The 16027-nt window shown below is 41.5% G+C and overlaps 1 protein-coding gene across 4 annotated transcripts; it reads right to left on the reverse strand.

Annotated features, from left to right (window-relative positions):
• Positions 1-279: 279 nt before the first annotated feature.
• casd1 (CAS1 domain containing 1) lies at positions 280-11426 on the reverse strand. 4 transcript variants are annotated; one of them, XM_071536135.1, is made up of 18 exons: positions 11261-11426; positions 9956-10052; positions 9552-9672; positions 9266-9310; positions 9025-9087; positions 8889-8933; positions 8662-8785; positions 7377-7591; positions 6832-7251; positions 6474-6563; positions 6186-6305; positions 5771-5927; positions 5158-5237; positions 4630-4731; positions 4257-4397; positions 3303-3380; positions 1148-1240; positions 280-564 (listed from the first exon to the last, which is right to left on the reverse strand). In XM_071536135.1, the coding sequence occupies exons 1-18, from the start codon at positions 11391-11393 to the stop codon at positions 295-297; spliced, it is 2394 nt and encodes a 797-aa protein (XP_071392236.1). In that variant the 5' UTR covers positions 11394-11426; the 3' UTR covers positions 280-294. The 4 variants fall into 4 exon arrangements, with proteins under 4 accessions (XP_071392236.1, XP_071390683.1, XP_071389958.1 ...); XM_071534582.1 differs by having other exon boundaries at positions 9269-9310; positions 11261-11402; XM_071533857.1 differs by having other exon boundaries at positions 6832-7247; positions 7373-7591; positions 11261-11402.
• Positions 11427-16027: the final 4601 nt, after the last annotated feature.

Consider the following 16027-nt stretch of genomic DNA (forward strand, 5'->3'; position numbering starts at 1 on the left):
CACTTTTTGCACTTTACTGGATGAGTGAGGAGGGAGCCCACATTTTGGGCAGTTTTCTCCTCTTCAGTGTACGACTTTTCACCACAGTAGTCAGAGAGCAGAGACTCTGCTCAAACATGGCCGACAGAGACACACAGTCACTCCATGGGGCCTCCTTACTGTCACCAAACAGAACAGAGGCCGTCTCCTGTGGCCCTAAAACACTGGGCCTGCTCACGGCTTGGACCTGCACCTCCACTTCAGACTCAACAGGGGCTCGGCTAGTCTGCTCCACCCCTGCCAAGAGGTGTTCCTTCAGGCGCCGGGTGAGGGATGGCTGCCCCTGGCCAGCAGCAGTACAACCAGACTGAACAGCCCCATGCCCCCCAGTCTCTTCAGCAGGGCCGCGCTGTCTTTGGGGATGACCACCTGGGCCAGGTCGTTGGTGATGAGGGAAATCTCGTGGGCCACGCAGACAAAGATGAAGCTGCTGACCATGATGTTAATCGAAGGGTTCCCTGGGATCAGGACCAGAATGCCCTTGGTGTCTGCCGCCAGCCAGATGTGGTACTGGCAAATGAACAGCTGGGGGAGACAGGGACAGAAACACAGAATGGTAAATAATGTAATGTGTCCTTTATTGATCTGCGTAGGGAAATTATATTTTCCCTTGCCCCGGTCACAGAGAGGTCAGAGGTCAGGGTCAGTTAGAGAACAGCCACTCTGGAGCTGGTAGGGATTCAGTGTTCTGCTTCAGCAGGGTGGATGCTTGCCCACATGAAGGCTGGGTCATTATGTTGAGAGACAGTCTCTAACCACTAGGCCACACTGTTGCCCCTAAAGATTTGAGTGTGAATGCGTGTGCTTGACTGGAAGAAAATAGACTAAAAGACTGGACAGTGTGTATGTATCAGACCTAGACAGGTTTGATGTAAAGAAGGGAATTCAGAGTGTGTGTGCTGAAGATAAACAACACTAGTAAAAGGGCGTGTTTTTTGTTTGTGGACGTTCATATTAAAGCTTGCAAGGCATTGTATTTAAGACACAGGATTTGCGTCATCTGCCATACAAAAGGTCTGACAAAGGGACTACAAATGCTCAATGGCAACACTGAATTACCATCATAAGTGGAACAATTCATTCACTCTGTAATCCTATCCTATTTTACCTCAAGGGAGATCTTTCCAAACCAGGCAAAGAATGAGCTATATAAAGAGCGGGCGTAGCCGGGAATGTTCCTGATTAGAATGAAGGCCAAAATCTGTGGATGAGAAAGCAAAGGCATTTCCACCAGTCAAAGCATGCAGAGACACATTGAACTCATCATATGATCCATCCACTTTAAAGGTTGCAATCCAGAAGCAGAGCAGTAGCAAGCACTAGGGTTACAGTCATATATAGTCATTCAGTCATATTAGGGCCAGAAGATGAGTCAACATTTATCAGTAACTAAATCTAGGCAACCCAGGAAAAACCCAACCCTCCCTTGTCAATGAAGCGTGGGTGTTGTTGCAGTACTTCAAACAAAAGTTTCCCAATGGTGACTTTAATCTAGAGGATATTATCCTCTGGCATGGAAGAGGGCAACTTCCTTGTTATTACATCATATGTCCCTGTCCTATAATTAGGATAATGATATCTTAAGCCAAATCCCAAGGAATTATAAATGCTTTGAGCGATTCACATAAGATGATTTCCAAAATCATATTAAGCAAAGCCAAAGAGCTATGCCGCAAGTACCAGAATCACTAGTTCCAATAGATTTTGCAAACTGACTTGGAGGGTAAACATTTGCTAGAAAACGCAATACGATCAGATAACAGTAGACAGAGATTGAGAGAGAGAGAAAAGGGATGAAGGACAAAGTACAGGCCAAGAGAGAAAAAGAGTTGAAGGAGTAGTTATGCGCACATCACGTAGGTTCAAGGCTATCCGAAAAACTGTGTCAATGAAAAAAGGAGTTAACGCCTGCACAGTTGCTCCATGCCACAAAAGTTTAATGGTGACAACGTTTCGATCCTACTTGGATCTTCGTCAGGTCAAAAAAGTTTGAAAAGGGGAAAAACACACCCATATTTATACATCATGCACTCCCATAGGCTAACAAGCTCTATGGTGGCAGGTGTGGTTAACCATCCAAACCGCCCAGGGTGATAAACATCCAAAAATACTTAACAAATCAGTAAAGTACATAGAAAACACATAGCCTACAAAGAGCAAAAACAGTAGTACAAAAGCCATACTTAAAAAAATATCAAACATACATGTATATCTGATATATAAACATATCATATACAAAATCCCATATATCATATGCGGTATATGCCCATATATCATGTACATATGCGGTTTGGCATATGTAGGAAAAACACAAAGAGCACTAAAAACCAGGATAGCAGAGCACAGGAGCTGCATCCGTACCCAGGACCAACGTAACCCGGTGACAGTGCATTTCAGAGAGGCAAATCACCCAGTGGCCTCTCTCAGATACATTGGCATCGAGCACGTTAGAACCCCGAGAAGAGGAGGTGATCTAAATACCCTCTTACTCCAAAGAGAAAGTTTTTACATTTTCACTCTCCAGACTCTCACACCTAGAGGTCTGAACCAAGAGTATGAGATCAAACATTTTCTCTAAAATAAAAAACAAAAATGGTGGTAGTATCATGATGGCTCTCCCTACATATATGGGTATTTTCTAGACCCTGCCACACGTACCTGTATTGTGTGTTTTCCATTGTTATTTATTTTTTCCTTATTGGGATTTTTTCCTTATTGTGATTAGATCCAGCTGACTTTTTATAGAAGGGTTTAAGACCCAACTTCTTACATGAATTTAAGATTTCTTCTTTTCCTTAAACTGAATAAAATTTTTTTGAACGTAGGTTATGTAGTATTTTCTGATAGTATTTTCTGATATATGGGATTTTGTATGTGATATTATGTTTATATATCAAATATACATGTATGTTTGATATTTTTTGAAGTATGGCTTTTGTACTACTGTTTTTGCTCTATGTAGGCTATGTGTTTTCTATGTACAATACAAAGTATTTTTGGATGTTTATCACCCTGGGTGGTTTGGATGGTTAACCACACCTGCCACCATAGAGCTTGTTAGCCTATGGGAGGTGTTTTTCCCCTTTTCAAACTTTTTTGACCTGATGAAGATCCAAGTAGGATCGAAACGTTGTCACCATTAAACTTTTGTGGCATGGAGCAAGTGTGCAGGCGTTACTCCTTTTTTCAAGAGAGAAAAAGAGAAAGAGACAGACAGAGTGAGAGAAAGAGATGTGAGAAAGAAAAGAAAGAGAAATGTGTACCTGGACCACAGAGATATAAGGATGCATCTCGTTGCACTCCGTTTTGTTTTTGCAGCTGCTGGCCCATATTGAATAAGTCTACAACGATGGGGGAAAAGGAGCAGTTAGGTATCGGGTAATTAAGGCTCAGACGATGTGTTAAATGAGGACAAAAGAAATGTTTGCTTAGACTTAGTTTGCTTAGCCTTTGAGCCAGGCAGTTAATTCCCAAATGCTCTGGCGGAGTTAATAAGTAGCCAAGAGCAGAAGACTGGTTTCCACTAGGCAGCTACCGGGTGTGAGCTACCAGGTGTGAGTAGGGCTGTGCAAAAAAATCGATACAGCTGAGTATTGCAATATTTTTTTCCATGATACTGTATCGATTTTCCAGCCCCTCATATCGATACATTAAAAAAAATGATTCATGTTTTAAACGGATTTAAAATGTCCTTAAATTTCCCTCAAATCCCTTTGAATTTAATAGTTTTGACTCAATTTGTTATCAGTATAATGTGATGTACATATTAGACTACCCAGGTGGTACACAGCAAGTTGTATTTTCAGCTCTATTTTAAAAATTTCAGTAAATTATGTAGAGTATTGCAATTTATCGCAATATGTATCGTATTGCAATGTATCGTGATACAATCGTATCGTGACCCATGTATCGTGATACGTATCGTATCGTGAGGTCCTTGCCAATACCCAGCCTTAGGTGTGAGTATGTATGCATGTACCACTCCCTCCAAGCTGCTGCCGCAAATGATAATTTGCTCTTAGTCAACTAAAATAAGGGTTAAAAAGAGCAGCAGCTGAAAGGAAATACAGCATTCACTTGCAGGTTTCAAATTAATATTCTCTTGCAGTTATTATTAAAAGAATATAGCTCAAATATGGACAAGAACACATCAGCCTAAAATAAAACTGAAATCTCAGACCCCCAGGGTGGAGAAACCCGAGTGTGAATAGTCTCACCACGAAGGAGACGACAGAGAGGAAGAGGAGCAGGTTGGAAATCTTGGTGGAGAAGAGAGCCTCTCCTTTGCCCTCCGACAGCACCTGGCACTTCTGAAGCACCAGATAGATGAAGGCAAACAGCATGCCATGGATCACCGCCTGCAACAGAACAAGATCACAGCATCGTTACATTTCAGCCACGTGCATGACATTTGGTCCCATTTGAAAAAAGCTATTGCTGTATTCTTGTATATTTATATATATTTCCAGTTTTCAGTTCAATTTTGCACTAAGTCCATGTTATTTTTTACTTCAAAGAACCCAGGCCAATGTTAATGTGATCACTGACTATTCAACTGGGGTGCTTTGGTGAGTGTCACATTTGACTTACAAATCGGTCCAGCTTCCATCTGAACCACCACTCGTGGATGCTTCCGTTCAGCTCAAACAGCTTGGAGATGGGCCACACGGAGAAGATGCTCTCAAAGAAACCCTGGAGTCACAAATACCCAACATGAATGTCACACCACATGTTGGGTTTTAAACAAGGACCAATTCATGAACAGGGCATATATCAGACCTGAGTGAACACATGATCCTGATAGCATAGCTCAGTGGTTCTCAAAGTTGGATCCTTCAGGGGGTTCCCAGCAAAATGAGGAATTATATAAGTTCACTGTAACCATCTAGAAATGTATAATTTAGACGAATGAGACACTATACAAGAATGACAATATGAATAATAGGTTTCACTCTCACCACTACAATGTCCCAGATACCACGTACACAGTTATACAAGTCAATACTAACATCAACAACATAAATTTGTCCCTGGGACAAAATATTAATCAGATGGGGGTGTATAATTTGTGTTCATGTACATGAAAACATTTGGGGACCCATGACATAGCTCACCCACCTGTGAGTAGGCAAAGAAGCAGATGAACAGTAGCAAGCCCAGTAATTTGGCCAAGACCCCAAGGTGCCACATGCCACTACCTGTTCAGAAAACAGAGCACAGTCATTAGGGAAAACAGTTTTCTTTCTGCAAACACAACCCTGCTGATTTAGGACAGGGATCACATTTAGGCCCTGTTCAAAAAACTGAAAATATCCCATGTATTTCAATGAGACCTATGTGTTGATGGATGACATAGGTTGACAAGGTGCATGAAAATATTGCAACCAAATCTGTTGCAAAAAATCTAAACTAGTTGAACTAGTTTAACGTTTGAACTTTTGGAGTGCGTGTAAATGTCATCTGCTAACGGAGTTCATCAGGCCATAAAATTTGTAGACTGCTTCAAAAGGTTTTGAGACCCACAACGCCTACCTTGGTGGTTTCAATACTTGTCATACTTGTCTGTGAATTTGATGGATGCCAAATATCCCATGTGAATGCTGCGTAAATGTCCAGAATTAACTGTGTATTGATTCACATAGTTGAGGATATGTTTCAAGGGCATGATGCATCTGAGTGGAACGAATAAAGGAGTAATTTCTTAAGCTTGAGTTAGTTTGCTGACACTCACTGTTGGCCTTCTTCTGGAGGATCTGAGGCCACATGGCCAGCGTGGCGTAGATGATGACAAACCAGAAAGTGACCAAGGGGACAAAGTAATAGAACTGGTAGGGCCTATCCATCACCACACACAGCACCAAGACCAGGAAGTTCAGACGGAAAAGCACCTGGGAATGCACACACACACACACACACACACCATCTTTAATCAACTTTAATCTATCCACTTAAGCCTATCAATAGTATGATGGTAATTCCTGCCAATTATTTTTTCACCAGGACATATTAACAGATGCACTGTGGTCGCACACTACCCTAGGGTAATAATCAAATTGCATGTTCGCCTTAGGTCTCTTATATGGGTCTAGTAGGATAATGAGTAACTGCAAAGCCCTGGTAAAAAATATCTCAGACTATACACTCACCTGACACACTCTGTAGAGTCCAAAGTCTCCTTTGAGCCAGAAAAAGGAGAAGTGCCCATAGCCAGTCTGAAAAAGGTATGCTGCCACGAGTACCCGCACGTGCATGTACACTGGAATGAACTGAAAGACAAAGATTCCCTTTTCAGGATGCTTTGCTATACTTTTGACCCCAATAGTAATGCCATTATAAACATTGCTTCTTTTTTATTACTTAACCAGTGTGTGTGTGTGTGTGTGGGGGGGGCATACTAATCATTGTGTTGAATGGGAGAAAGAGGGAGGACTCACAGCGCTGGCTCCAGATATGTGATAGATGAGAATGACAAGCTGCATCCAGCCCTTCCACTCGTCTGTCTGCTCTCGGTTGAGTAACTTGGTCTGTGTGGAAGAAAGATAAATGTGGTGAATGTACAGAACATTTATAGTTTTAAGAAAATGAATTCATTGTCAGTAACTAAATCAGAAGTACGTTATTACCCACAGTGCAGTCGATGTAAATTAAATTATACTGAATTGGATTTATTATTATTATGTTGAATTAACTGAGGCCAAACCAGGAATCTGAGATTGTGTTTGATACAGATGTAACTAACTTATGCTTCCCTAACATCAAAAACATTGCACTGGACAGCACTTCCTGTCTCACCTCCTTGCTGTTCTCGCTGTAGAACACCCCCAGGACCAATATATAGACGAGTGGGATGAAGAAGGTGGAGTGTGTGTAGAATTTCTGCTCTTTCATGAACACATCTGCCCGATCACAAAGGTAAAAATAGGCCATGATGATGCCCATCCTGCACAGCGCCTGGAAGGGTGCCTTGGGACCCAGGGGGGCAGCTGCTGTCGCTGGTTTCTTCTCCTCGAGGCTCTCCACGTCGGGGGGCACGGGTCGGCGGTGGCGGTCGTAGCCGAGGACGTGGAGGACCAGGAAGACCAGGGCCGAGCCGAGGAAGACGCATGCTGACAGTTTCTGGAGGAGGTTGGGGGGCGGCAACTTCTGGCAGCAGGAGCCATCAATAGGCCTCAGTAGCTTGTTACACACAGAGTTCATGAGGATCATGGCTCCCTGACAGGAGAATTACAGAGGGTGGTAAACAGGATGAAGAAAGACACAAATAATGTTTATGCTGCCAGAATAATATACCTGACAATTGAAATACAATAGAATCGCCATCAAATGAGCCAACCTACCACATTCCTGGTAGTCTCAGGCTGGTGCAAGCCGTCGTCCGATTGGGTGATGGTCTCCATGGCAGCCTGGCGGGAGGCGGCCAACAGCTTGACCCGGGCCCTGCCGTTGCGCTTGCTGCTGTTGAGTGCGTCAACCGCTGCTTCGTTGTACAGCTCCAGCTGCTGGTTGGTGATCATCTTCCTGTTCTCACTCAACACCTCCTCATTCACTGGGTCTGCAGGAAGGAGGCGTGATGGTGTCATGGAGTGGGAACAGGTGGAGGTGTTTAGTTGAGAGAGTGCATGAATGTTGACCAAATGATTAATTGGGCAGATCAATTCTGCATTCACGTCACATGGGAAAGACGGTAGATACAACCTTCCTACTAGTTTGGTGATGACCGCAATTTCTCCAACTGCCTAAAATTCTCATTGTTACCAGCAAGGAAATATTTGTAGTCAAGAATAGGTAATGGTGTACTCATTTCAAATAAAACAAACGAGAACAAATGAGATTTCATCACATAAGTCATTTTGTAATCACAACTTTTAAACCCAACCTAGGGCTGGGCGATAATTCAATATTATCATTTATCGTCTTTCAGTAGAATCATATCGTGATGATATGAAGATATTTTAATATCGTGACACACATTTCTGCTGTCTAATTTTACTTAAAAACTCTCATAAAATGAGGTATGGTAGGAATATTTTTTGAATATTTCTGTTTTGTTTGACATCACACCTAACATTACCATTCGGTTCAATGAGATGAACATTAACTTGATTATTTAACGTGATTTTGCATACATGAACCATATCGTGATATATATTGATATCGAGAAAAATCCTTATGATTATCGTGATATTGATTTCAACCATATCGTCCAGCCCTAACCCAACCATTTGCTTTTTTTTTTTTTCGTTTTTGGTTGAGTGTTTAGTTTGCTGTTGAATACTTAAATGCAGCAATCACTAAGTGAATGTCTGTTAAGTATGAAATAGTTTATCAGGAGCAACCAAAGTCTACAAAAACCTCAATCGTGGTGTTTGACAACTTCAAACGAGTTTGAACATGTGAACACTTCTGAGTCATTGCTTTGAACCATCAAGTCATTCCGAAAGTTATTCCCATATGACATGAATGCAGCAAAAGATCATAGATGCAGGGAGGGGACAAAAGAGGAAAGAGAGACTGATCATTGGGGTGAAAGAAAAAGGCAGAGAAAGACAGATCCTGACTCTACTAATATGAAAAATGATAAAAACCTCCTATGTTGGGTCTTTCACTAGAAGCTGAGCTCACCTTGTAAGACCCAGTAGACCTCTCCATCCTCAGCCAGCCTCTCCAGAGGGGCAGAGATGGCTGTCAGGTTGACTTTGTACTGTTGCAGGGTCTCGCTGCTGCCACTGTGCAACTTGATGGACCACTGTGGGAAAGAGATGGGATTAATCAACATTACTCAGCCACCACCTTGTTTTTGTCTTTCATGGGACGTGCCAAGCACAGCAAAGCACTCTTATACAGCTTACCGTGGCAGCTCCAAGGACGACTACATCTGGTTTTGCTGAGGGCCCCTGCAACACATTAGAGAAGTTGCAATTAGAAAAGCAAAACCACATGCTCCCCACACATTGACAACAAAACTCAATTAACATCTCTGCTCACCTGTGTCCATGATATCAAGCGCTCCTTCATTGAGTTATTTGCCTCTGGATACCATAGGAAGTCCTACAAGCAAACAGGAAGTAGTTGGTTTCAACTTTTATAAATTCAGAACATTCCTAAACAGGTTTTGGATCCAGAGAGCCAAGAAACATCATTATTTCTTTATCTTATTATGTGGGCTTGAAAACAATGAATGATGACTGACGGGAGGAAATTAAAAAGACATCCACAAATAGCTCACCACATTAACTGAGGAGCTCTCATCTTCAAAGGGAATGTCCTCATGCTGCAGACATCACATGGGGAAAGAGAGAGAGCGAAAGTCTGTCAGGCAGACAGTGTTCCTCTTTTTCCCCTGATCAGACCAATAAAGTCACGACTGTTTGCATAACAAGAACATATTCTACTTCTTCTACTGCATTTTTGAGTTGGCAAGGAGTTGTCATGCAACTCACTTGATATGAACTTAGACTATTGGTGCAGAAAACGTTCCCAATGCCAAAGATTGTTTTTCTTTCCTACCATACCTTGTTTCCATCTTCTCTTCGCTCAGGGTCGATAATTTTGATGAAGGAGTAGAATAGCTGCCTGATTCGGGAGTCACCGACAAAGGCCACCCGCTTTTCAGCAAGGCAGGTCTTGGCTTCACTGTGGGAGAAAAATGTCTGTAAGGAATCTGATAACTCATCATCCCAACAACAACTGCAGATGGCAAACATTCATGTACTGGGGTGGTTCATTCTATAATTAAACTTGGATGTTATTACACATTGTCTGTCCATCTGTGATATTATCTTCTCAGTAGGCTATTTGGCTCATTACCTAACCACCCGCGCACACACACACACACACACACACACACACTTGCTTCTTTGTCTCACACATACATATGACACACTTCACATTACCCCCACGGGTGTGTGTGACTCACATGCTTTTGTATTTGTGCATCATGCAGCCATACGGCTGCCATACGTTCTCCCCCAAGTAGCGTCCGCTGGACAGCAGCCATTCACATGTGTCTCCGCCTGGAGGCAAGACACAGAGAACCTACTAGTAAGGCCAAACAAAAACCCACTGCTCTTGCTCTTGCTCTCATTCGCGGTTTCTTTCTGTCTATGACTGAAACCTGCTGCCTCAATAGTACCCTGGCTTTTCATTCAGCACTGTCAAAGGACTAGTATACAATGCAGGGCTCTGCTAGGGACCACAGTACAAAACGAAGCCTTCAGCATTTCAGCTCAAGTATAAATCTCTCCAGCTATTCATTTGTGTGCAAAATGAATAGAGCCATCTGCAATTGAATCAATCCATGCAAACAGGCGAAGATGAAGGCTGGCTGGTGAGGGATGGGGGCATCTAGTGTCATTGCAAGCCAGACGATTGCAGCTGCTCTCACTGTGTACACAGAGGTCTTTGTATCCTACGCATTTTCATAAACAAAATCCACTGTATGCAAACCATCAGGGAGGTGAATGTATGCCATGGTAATAAGATTTTTTATAACATAGCTGGCCGGTGGGTTTTGTGCCATCGCTTTCATGGTCAGTCTGGACTCAGGAGTGCGGGACAACAAGGAAAAGCAGGAGTTGCAACACGGTTATATGTCAAACGATGGTTCTTTATCACACCTTGGAAATGATTTGCATGTTCCTCACACAGCTAATCTTAGCCTGACAAGCTACAACATAACACAGATTCACAGAGAGCGTGTTGCTATTAACGTTCAATAACATTATATGGAAAAACTCCTAGTTTCTAGCAAGCCATATTGATAGCATTTATCAGGCAAGTTAGCGTACTGAATATCAAACATAGTTGGCATAGCATCCTAACGCTAACTAGCGCTGTCTACCCAATGTTAGCATCAACCTGCTCACGGCTTCACCAAGAACCAAGCGCGTGCTGATGGGAGCATGTAAACATAAAAACGCATCGTTAGCTAAAGTAAGCTAGCTGGTTGGACAAAGCCGACCTAACTAACATTACAAGTACTAACGTTACCTAACATACGTCTATCTAACCGATATATGTATCTACCTTATGTGTAAGGCTTGTAACCTGCACGTCTCACTTTTTTTTTAGGGTAACGTTAGATAACAGCGAGATAGCAACACGCAAAGATAAGTAGCCGTAGATACAAACAGCTAGCTAGCTACCGTTAGCTATCGCTGTGTGTCAAGTGTTTCAGACTTGATCGCCGGTAGCTAACTGTTATTAAAGTTAGACCACTTACCCCCATAATGCCGCGAAGCTGCGTGAAACACGAGGAGTAAGATGACGACAGCTAGAGATATTAATTTAGCATTTTTAATAGTAAAATGCTGATTTAGTTCTCGTTTGCCTAGGCTATAGGCCAGGACCGCCATCTTTGCTCCTCCATGACAACAAGCAGATGGACGGGATGCAGCGGAGCGGTCTGGAGCTGTGCACTCCGAGCGCGCGTCCACGCCCCCGCTATCTGCCGCTGCAGTTGTGAGGTTGAGTGCCGCTCCTGGTGCATCGTCTGGTGCATCGTCTGCTCCATCTTTCGTGACTATTTCTTCCATGATTACTACAAGTGAGGGCAGAGCAGGAGCAGATGTAAAATGTATCACGTTTTAATTTGTCTATACGACAAATATTCAATCTAAGTATGTGACAACAGACATCGTAGGTAATTTATCAGAACAGGCACAAAGCTTCAATTGCACCTCCTGTGACTTCAAGTATTTGGGACATAAACTCTCCAGTAATATGCACAGCTGGTTCAAAGACAAAAGTAGGCGTACCAGCTGAGTGCCTTGTGCATTCCCACCCCCATTCCCATGAACTTTATGGGGTTGGGGCAGGTGGAGATCTTACATTACTTTGATCTAAGTCACTGCAGGTATGTGTCACTCTTTGAAATGCCTGTGTAAAGGCTGATATTTGAGAACTTGCCCCTAAAACAGAGAAACTTATTTTAGCCTAGGTGTACCGTATAACAACAAGTCAACAACAGTCCTGTTGGGAGGTTTTCAGACTACAGCTTTATTGCATTGAAGGTGTGTCCTTTGAAGTCATTTCACTGCCAATACAGACCGTGTCATTGATAAGACAATACTGTAGGCTACACCTGCTTGGGGCACTGCCAAAATCTGCAAGTCCACCTTTAAACACTTGCCTGACCAAACCTATTGGGGTTATCACCTGACATATTTTGATATATTAATGTATTTTCATGTATGATGTCTAGACTGGACAGTGGTGTGCTCACATTAACTCGTATCAAATGGCACTCTATAACACCACAAACACTGCAAAGGGAAAAAGCGGTAAATTAACAACACTTGCACTACAGGAAAGCATGCAATAGGAAGGAGCCGTATTACTGAGCTCCACCGCAGAGCGAGTGAGACCACAACCACTCACTAGAGGAGCAAACGATTACAACTGTTAGAGGTAGTGAAGCAGAAATCTTCGTGATCACCGCGCTTTACAGACATGAATGTTTATTAAGACAATTGATAAAAAAAACAACAACAACAAATCAAAATAGAACAAGGTAAACGAAGCAAAGCAGCAGTGGCAGACGTCCTACAAAATACAAATGGCTTGTTAGTTGCTCTCTGCTGACAGCACATCCACACACTGTACACTGAGAAGTGGGACACTAATGTGGAGTTTTTGCCATTTTTTGGTGTTCACTGAGAGAAGGCAGATTTTTTTTGTTTGTTTAAAGTTAGCTATAAAATCAGATAGCTGGAAAATATCAACGTACCAGGATCTGAAATCAGATTTTTATGTTTGTTTATTATTTTTGACAAAGTTCTTGTTTTACCAATATTTCATGGTGTCATTTCTGCCTTAGGTCAATCAAGACGAAAATGTACCTGCTGCCTAATCTGTTGATCCTGCAGTTGCCTTCACCAACTGCCAACCTGCAGAACAACTCTCTCAAAACCTTTTGGACTTTGCGCTTTGAACGATGCAGCTTTTACATACTATAGATATAAGACATTGGTAAATACTGTAAACTGCCAACTTGACGTAATGTTGGACGAACTTTGATCAGCCACAGCCTATCACTTACTTATTTACACTCTCAACTGTAACTGTGTAATTACCTTTCTATGTGTCTTTGTGTGTATTTCTCCTGTTCATTTGTGTTTTGCTTTCCTGTTGCTACATATCTATTTTATATTATGACTGAATTCTTCATTTCTGTCTGTTGTAAAAGCTGGATTTTAATGGAGGATGTATTGTGAAACACCTATGCAATTTCACACACACACACACACACACACACACACACACACACACCCACACACACACACACACACACACACACACACACACACACATACACACCACACACACACACACACACACACACACACACACACACGCACACTTACCTCAGAAAAAGAGAACATTTATGATTTTCAGTAAAAGTTAACTTCGCTTTACTGATTCACTCAGTACCAGTTAGATTTTCTAATGGTCTGCTCTCAGCCACTCAGATACCAAAACTATAAATGGTACTGTATGTGTATACCAGAGCAAACTGTAACTAGTGTATGTAATATTAAATAGCACAGCCTGCTGTAAGGACAGACAAAGGCCTCCATTAGATTTCCAAATACATAAATGTAATGTTAGAGCCAAATAGAAATTACTGTACACTGACCCTCTCACCAGCAATTATTCCCCTAGAGGCTTTCATAAATCATCATTGTGGCACTCACGTGTGGAGTTAAATGATATTTTTGAAAAGGAATTCATATGGTGATTTTTTTTCCATGCATGATTTTTTTAAGGGCTCACATTAGCGAGTAGGCTACAAAATACAGAGTCTGTGTATTCTGATGCCACTTGTGACTAGAACATTAAATCCACGATCTGAACTTTTTATGTCATCAGTTATTTGCATAAAACATACTGTAGACACTAGAGTAAAACTTTAAAGTTTCTTGTGTGGGGCTAGACATGCATCTTCTCTCAGTTTGTGTCACCAGCAGTGGTTTGAAGGTTATAGAGCAGTGGACTTGTGAAAGGAAGGTTGTTGGTTTAAATCACTGGGCTGACTGGGAAAATCTGGCTGGGCAAATTTAAGGTATTACTCTCCATTCCTGTCAAGGCTGCAGTACTGCTGAAAAAGAAGATGCAACACCGCCCTCTAGTGTTTGTAGAGAGTATTGGAGTTGACTTTAGGATCAATAAATATTTTTGGAGGAGCAAGACGAAGGAAATATTTGAGGTTTTTTCTTTTAGCAATGGTTTTCTGTATTTAGGTCTAACTAGACAACAAGGGAATGGAGCAACCAAAAAGGGCTCTGTGGGGAAAAAGTGTCTGAAACAAAGCTATGAAGAGAAAAAGACTAATCAAACATAGCTTAAAATATCAGTATTCTTATGCTCTCTCCATTTGTACTCCCTCCAGCCTAGAATTTTATTTTATCTTGGTTAATGTCTTGTAGGGTCAAACATGCACTGATATTATTGCCTTATATATTGGCTATTGATGTTTGCATCAGCATCATGTTGAAGAGGGCATTGAAGAGCATTTCATCATTTTATAATTGAAATAGTCTTTGGCCCACATCCTAATTACTCCCCCAGAGTCAAATTTGAGGACAGTTTCCAATGTGATGGCTATTTTTAACATCACAACAAAAGGAAAGATCATTGGTGCTTTTATAGTGTACAATTTGCTCTTCAGTTTTTTGGTAAAGTTCAGCCTCCTCTCTTGGTTCTAGTGCACATTGTTCTATTACTATTGTGTCTATTATTTCTATTGTTCTATATTATTGTGTTACCCAATTATACTGCAATTCACCTGAATGGAACCTCTTATTCTCTCAATACATTTTCCACTCCATTTTCTTCCAATGTCTCTTAAGCCCTACATTGTGTGGCCTTGTTCCTTCAACACACTGTAGTCACATCGACTCTCCACCACTGACAGGCTGCTTGCCATAACATTGTCATTTCTCAACACTGTAAGACAGCCATGTTTCCATAATGGAGCTAACAAATAACTAGGTGCATGCATCACTGCAATTCAAGCCGTGATCCAAATCACACCAATTTATTTGGATGCAAAAGCTGTATTATGCAAGGAAAAGCAATATCAGAGGATGCATATTTACAAGAAACAATGTAAGTTAGTAATCAGACATTGGCATGGACAGTGTAAACGGAATTGTACTTTACACAATATTTGATGTACTGTTCAAAAGCAAGAAAAAGGGGAGAGATAAATCAAGATATGGATGTGCTTCCACAATAGGAAGATGTTTCAAAGATGATAAGTAAATCATCAGCCAAACTGAAGACTATAACCAAAATACAGTGACAGCTGGTAAACTCCAACCTTCAATGGTGTCATTAAAACATGAAAGCACTTAAGTCACTGAATAATGTGTTTTGGAACATTGGACATGCTTTATTTCAGAACTTTTCACAATTTATTTAAACATCTCACATATACAAAATAGGTACAATAGACTTTGTGGTGTCGTTTTTTTGAGAGAGAGAGAGGCCGCCTAAAAAAACCATTCAGAATTGGATGAAATATGTGCTGTCAGTATGAACACTGGGTGTGGGATTGAAGAGTAAAAAGCCTGAACAAAAAAAAACCTTCTAGACAAAACAGAAATGAAAACAAAACAAAAAAAAACCAAAAAACAAAACAAAACCAGACATCAGATTTAGGAACAGTCCACCTGCTTAAAGTGGGGGAGTATCGGGGGGACCTATGCAAGACTCCTCAAATGTCAATACAAAGTAATACAGTAAAAAAGTGGTTTGCTCCACAGCTGCATAATAGCACCATAGATCTCTGCTTCAAGTAATTGAGCACCTTCCGATACGGGACAGAGCTTGAAGCATTAGAACTCATAACATCTCGGTTGTGGACCCAGGTTTTGTCAATAGTATTTTCTTTAAGTACAGGCATGAGGTAGTTTAAACCTTTTTTCATGGAAATTGTGGTTTTAAACCTCCTCTTTCGAAGATATACAAAGACCACAAAGTGATG

Source organism: Centroberyx affinis, unplaced genomic scaffold (assembly GCF_046629955.1).
Source record: "Centroberyx affinis isolate AG114_WGS23_722 - 3 ecotype Tasmania unplaced genomic scaffold, CSIRO-AGI_Caff_v1 ptg000003l_1, whole genome shotgun sequence".
In the NCBI taxonomy this organism is placed as follows: domain Eukaryota; kingdom Metazoa; phylum Chordata; class Actinopteri; order Beryciformes; family Berycidae; genus Centroberyx; species Centroberyx affinis.

What these genes read in the sequence shown, in the direction of transcription:
- casd1 (XM_071536135.1), bottom strand. Translation starts at nt 11,393, where the DNA reads ATGGCGGTCCTGGCCTATAGCCTAGGCAAACGAGAACTAAATCAGCAT. An exon ending in AGCTTCGCGGCATTATGGGG is followed by an intron (nt 10,053 to 11,260) that starts GTAAGTGGTCTA and finishes TCTTGCCTCCAG; the next exon opens with GCGGAGACACATGTGAATGG. An exon ending in ACAGCGAGAACAGCAAGGAG is followed by an intron (nt 6,564 to 6,831) that starts GTGAGACAGGAA and finishes TCTTCCACACAG; the next exon opens with ACCAAGTTACTCAACCGAGA.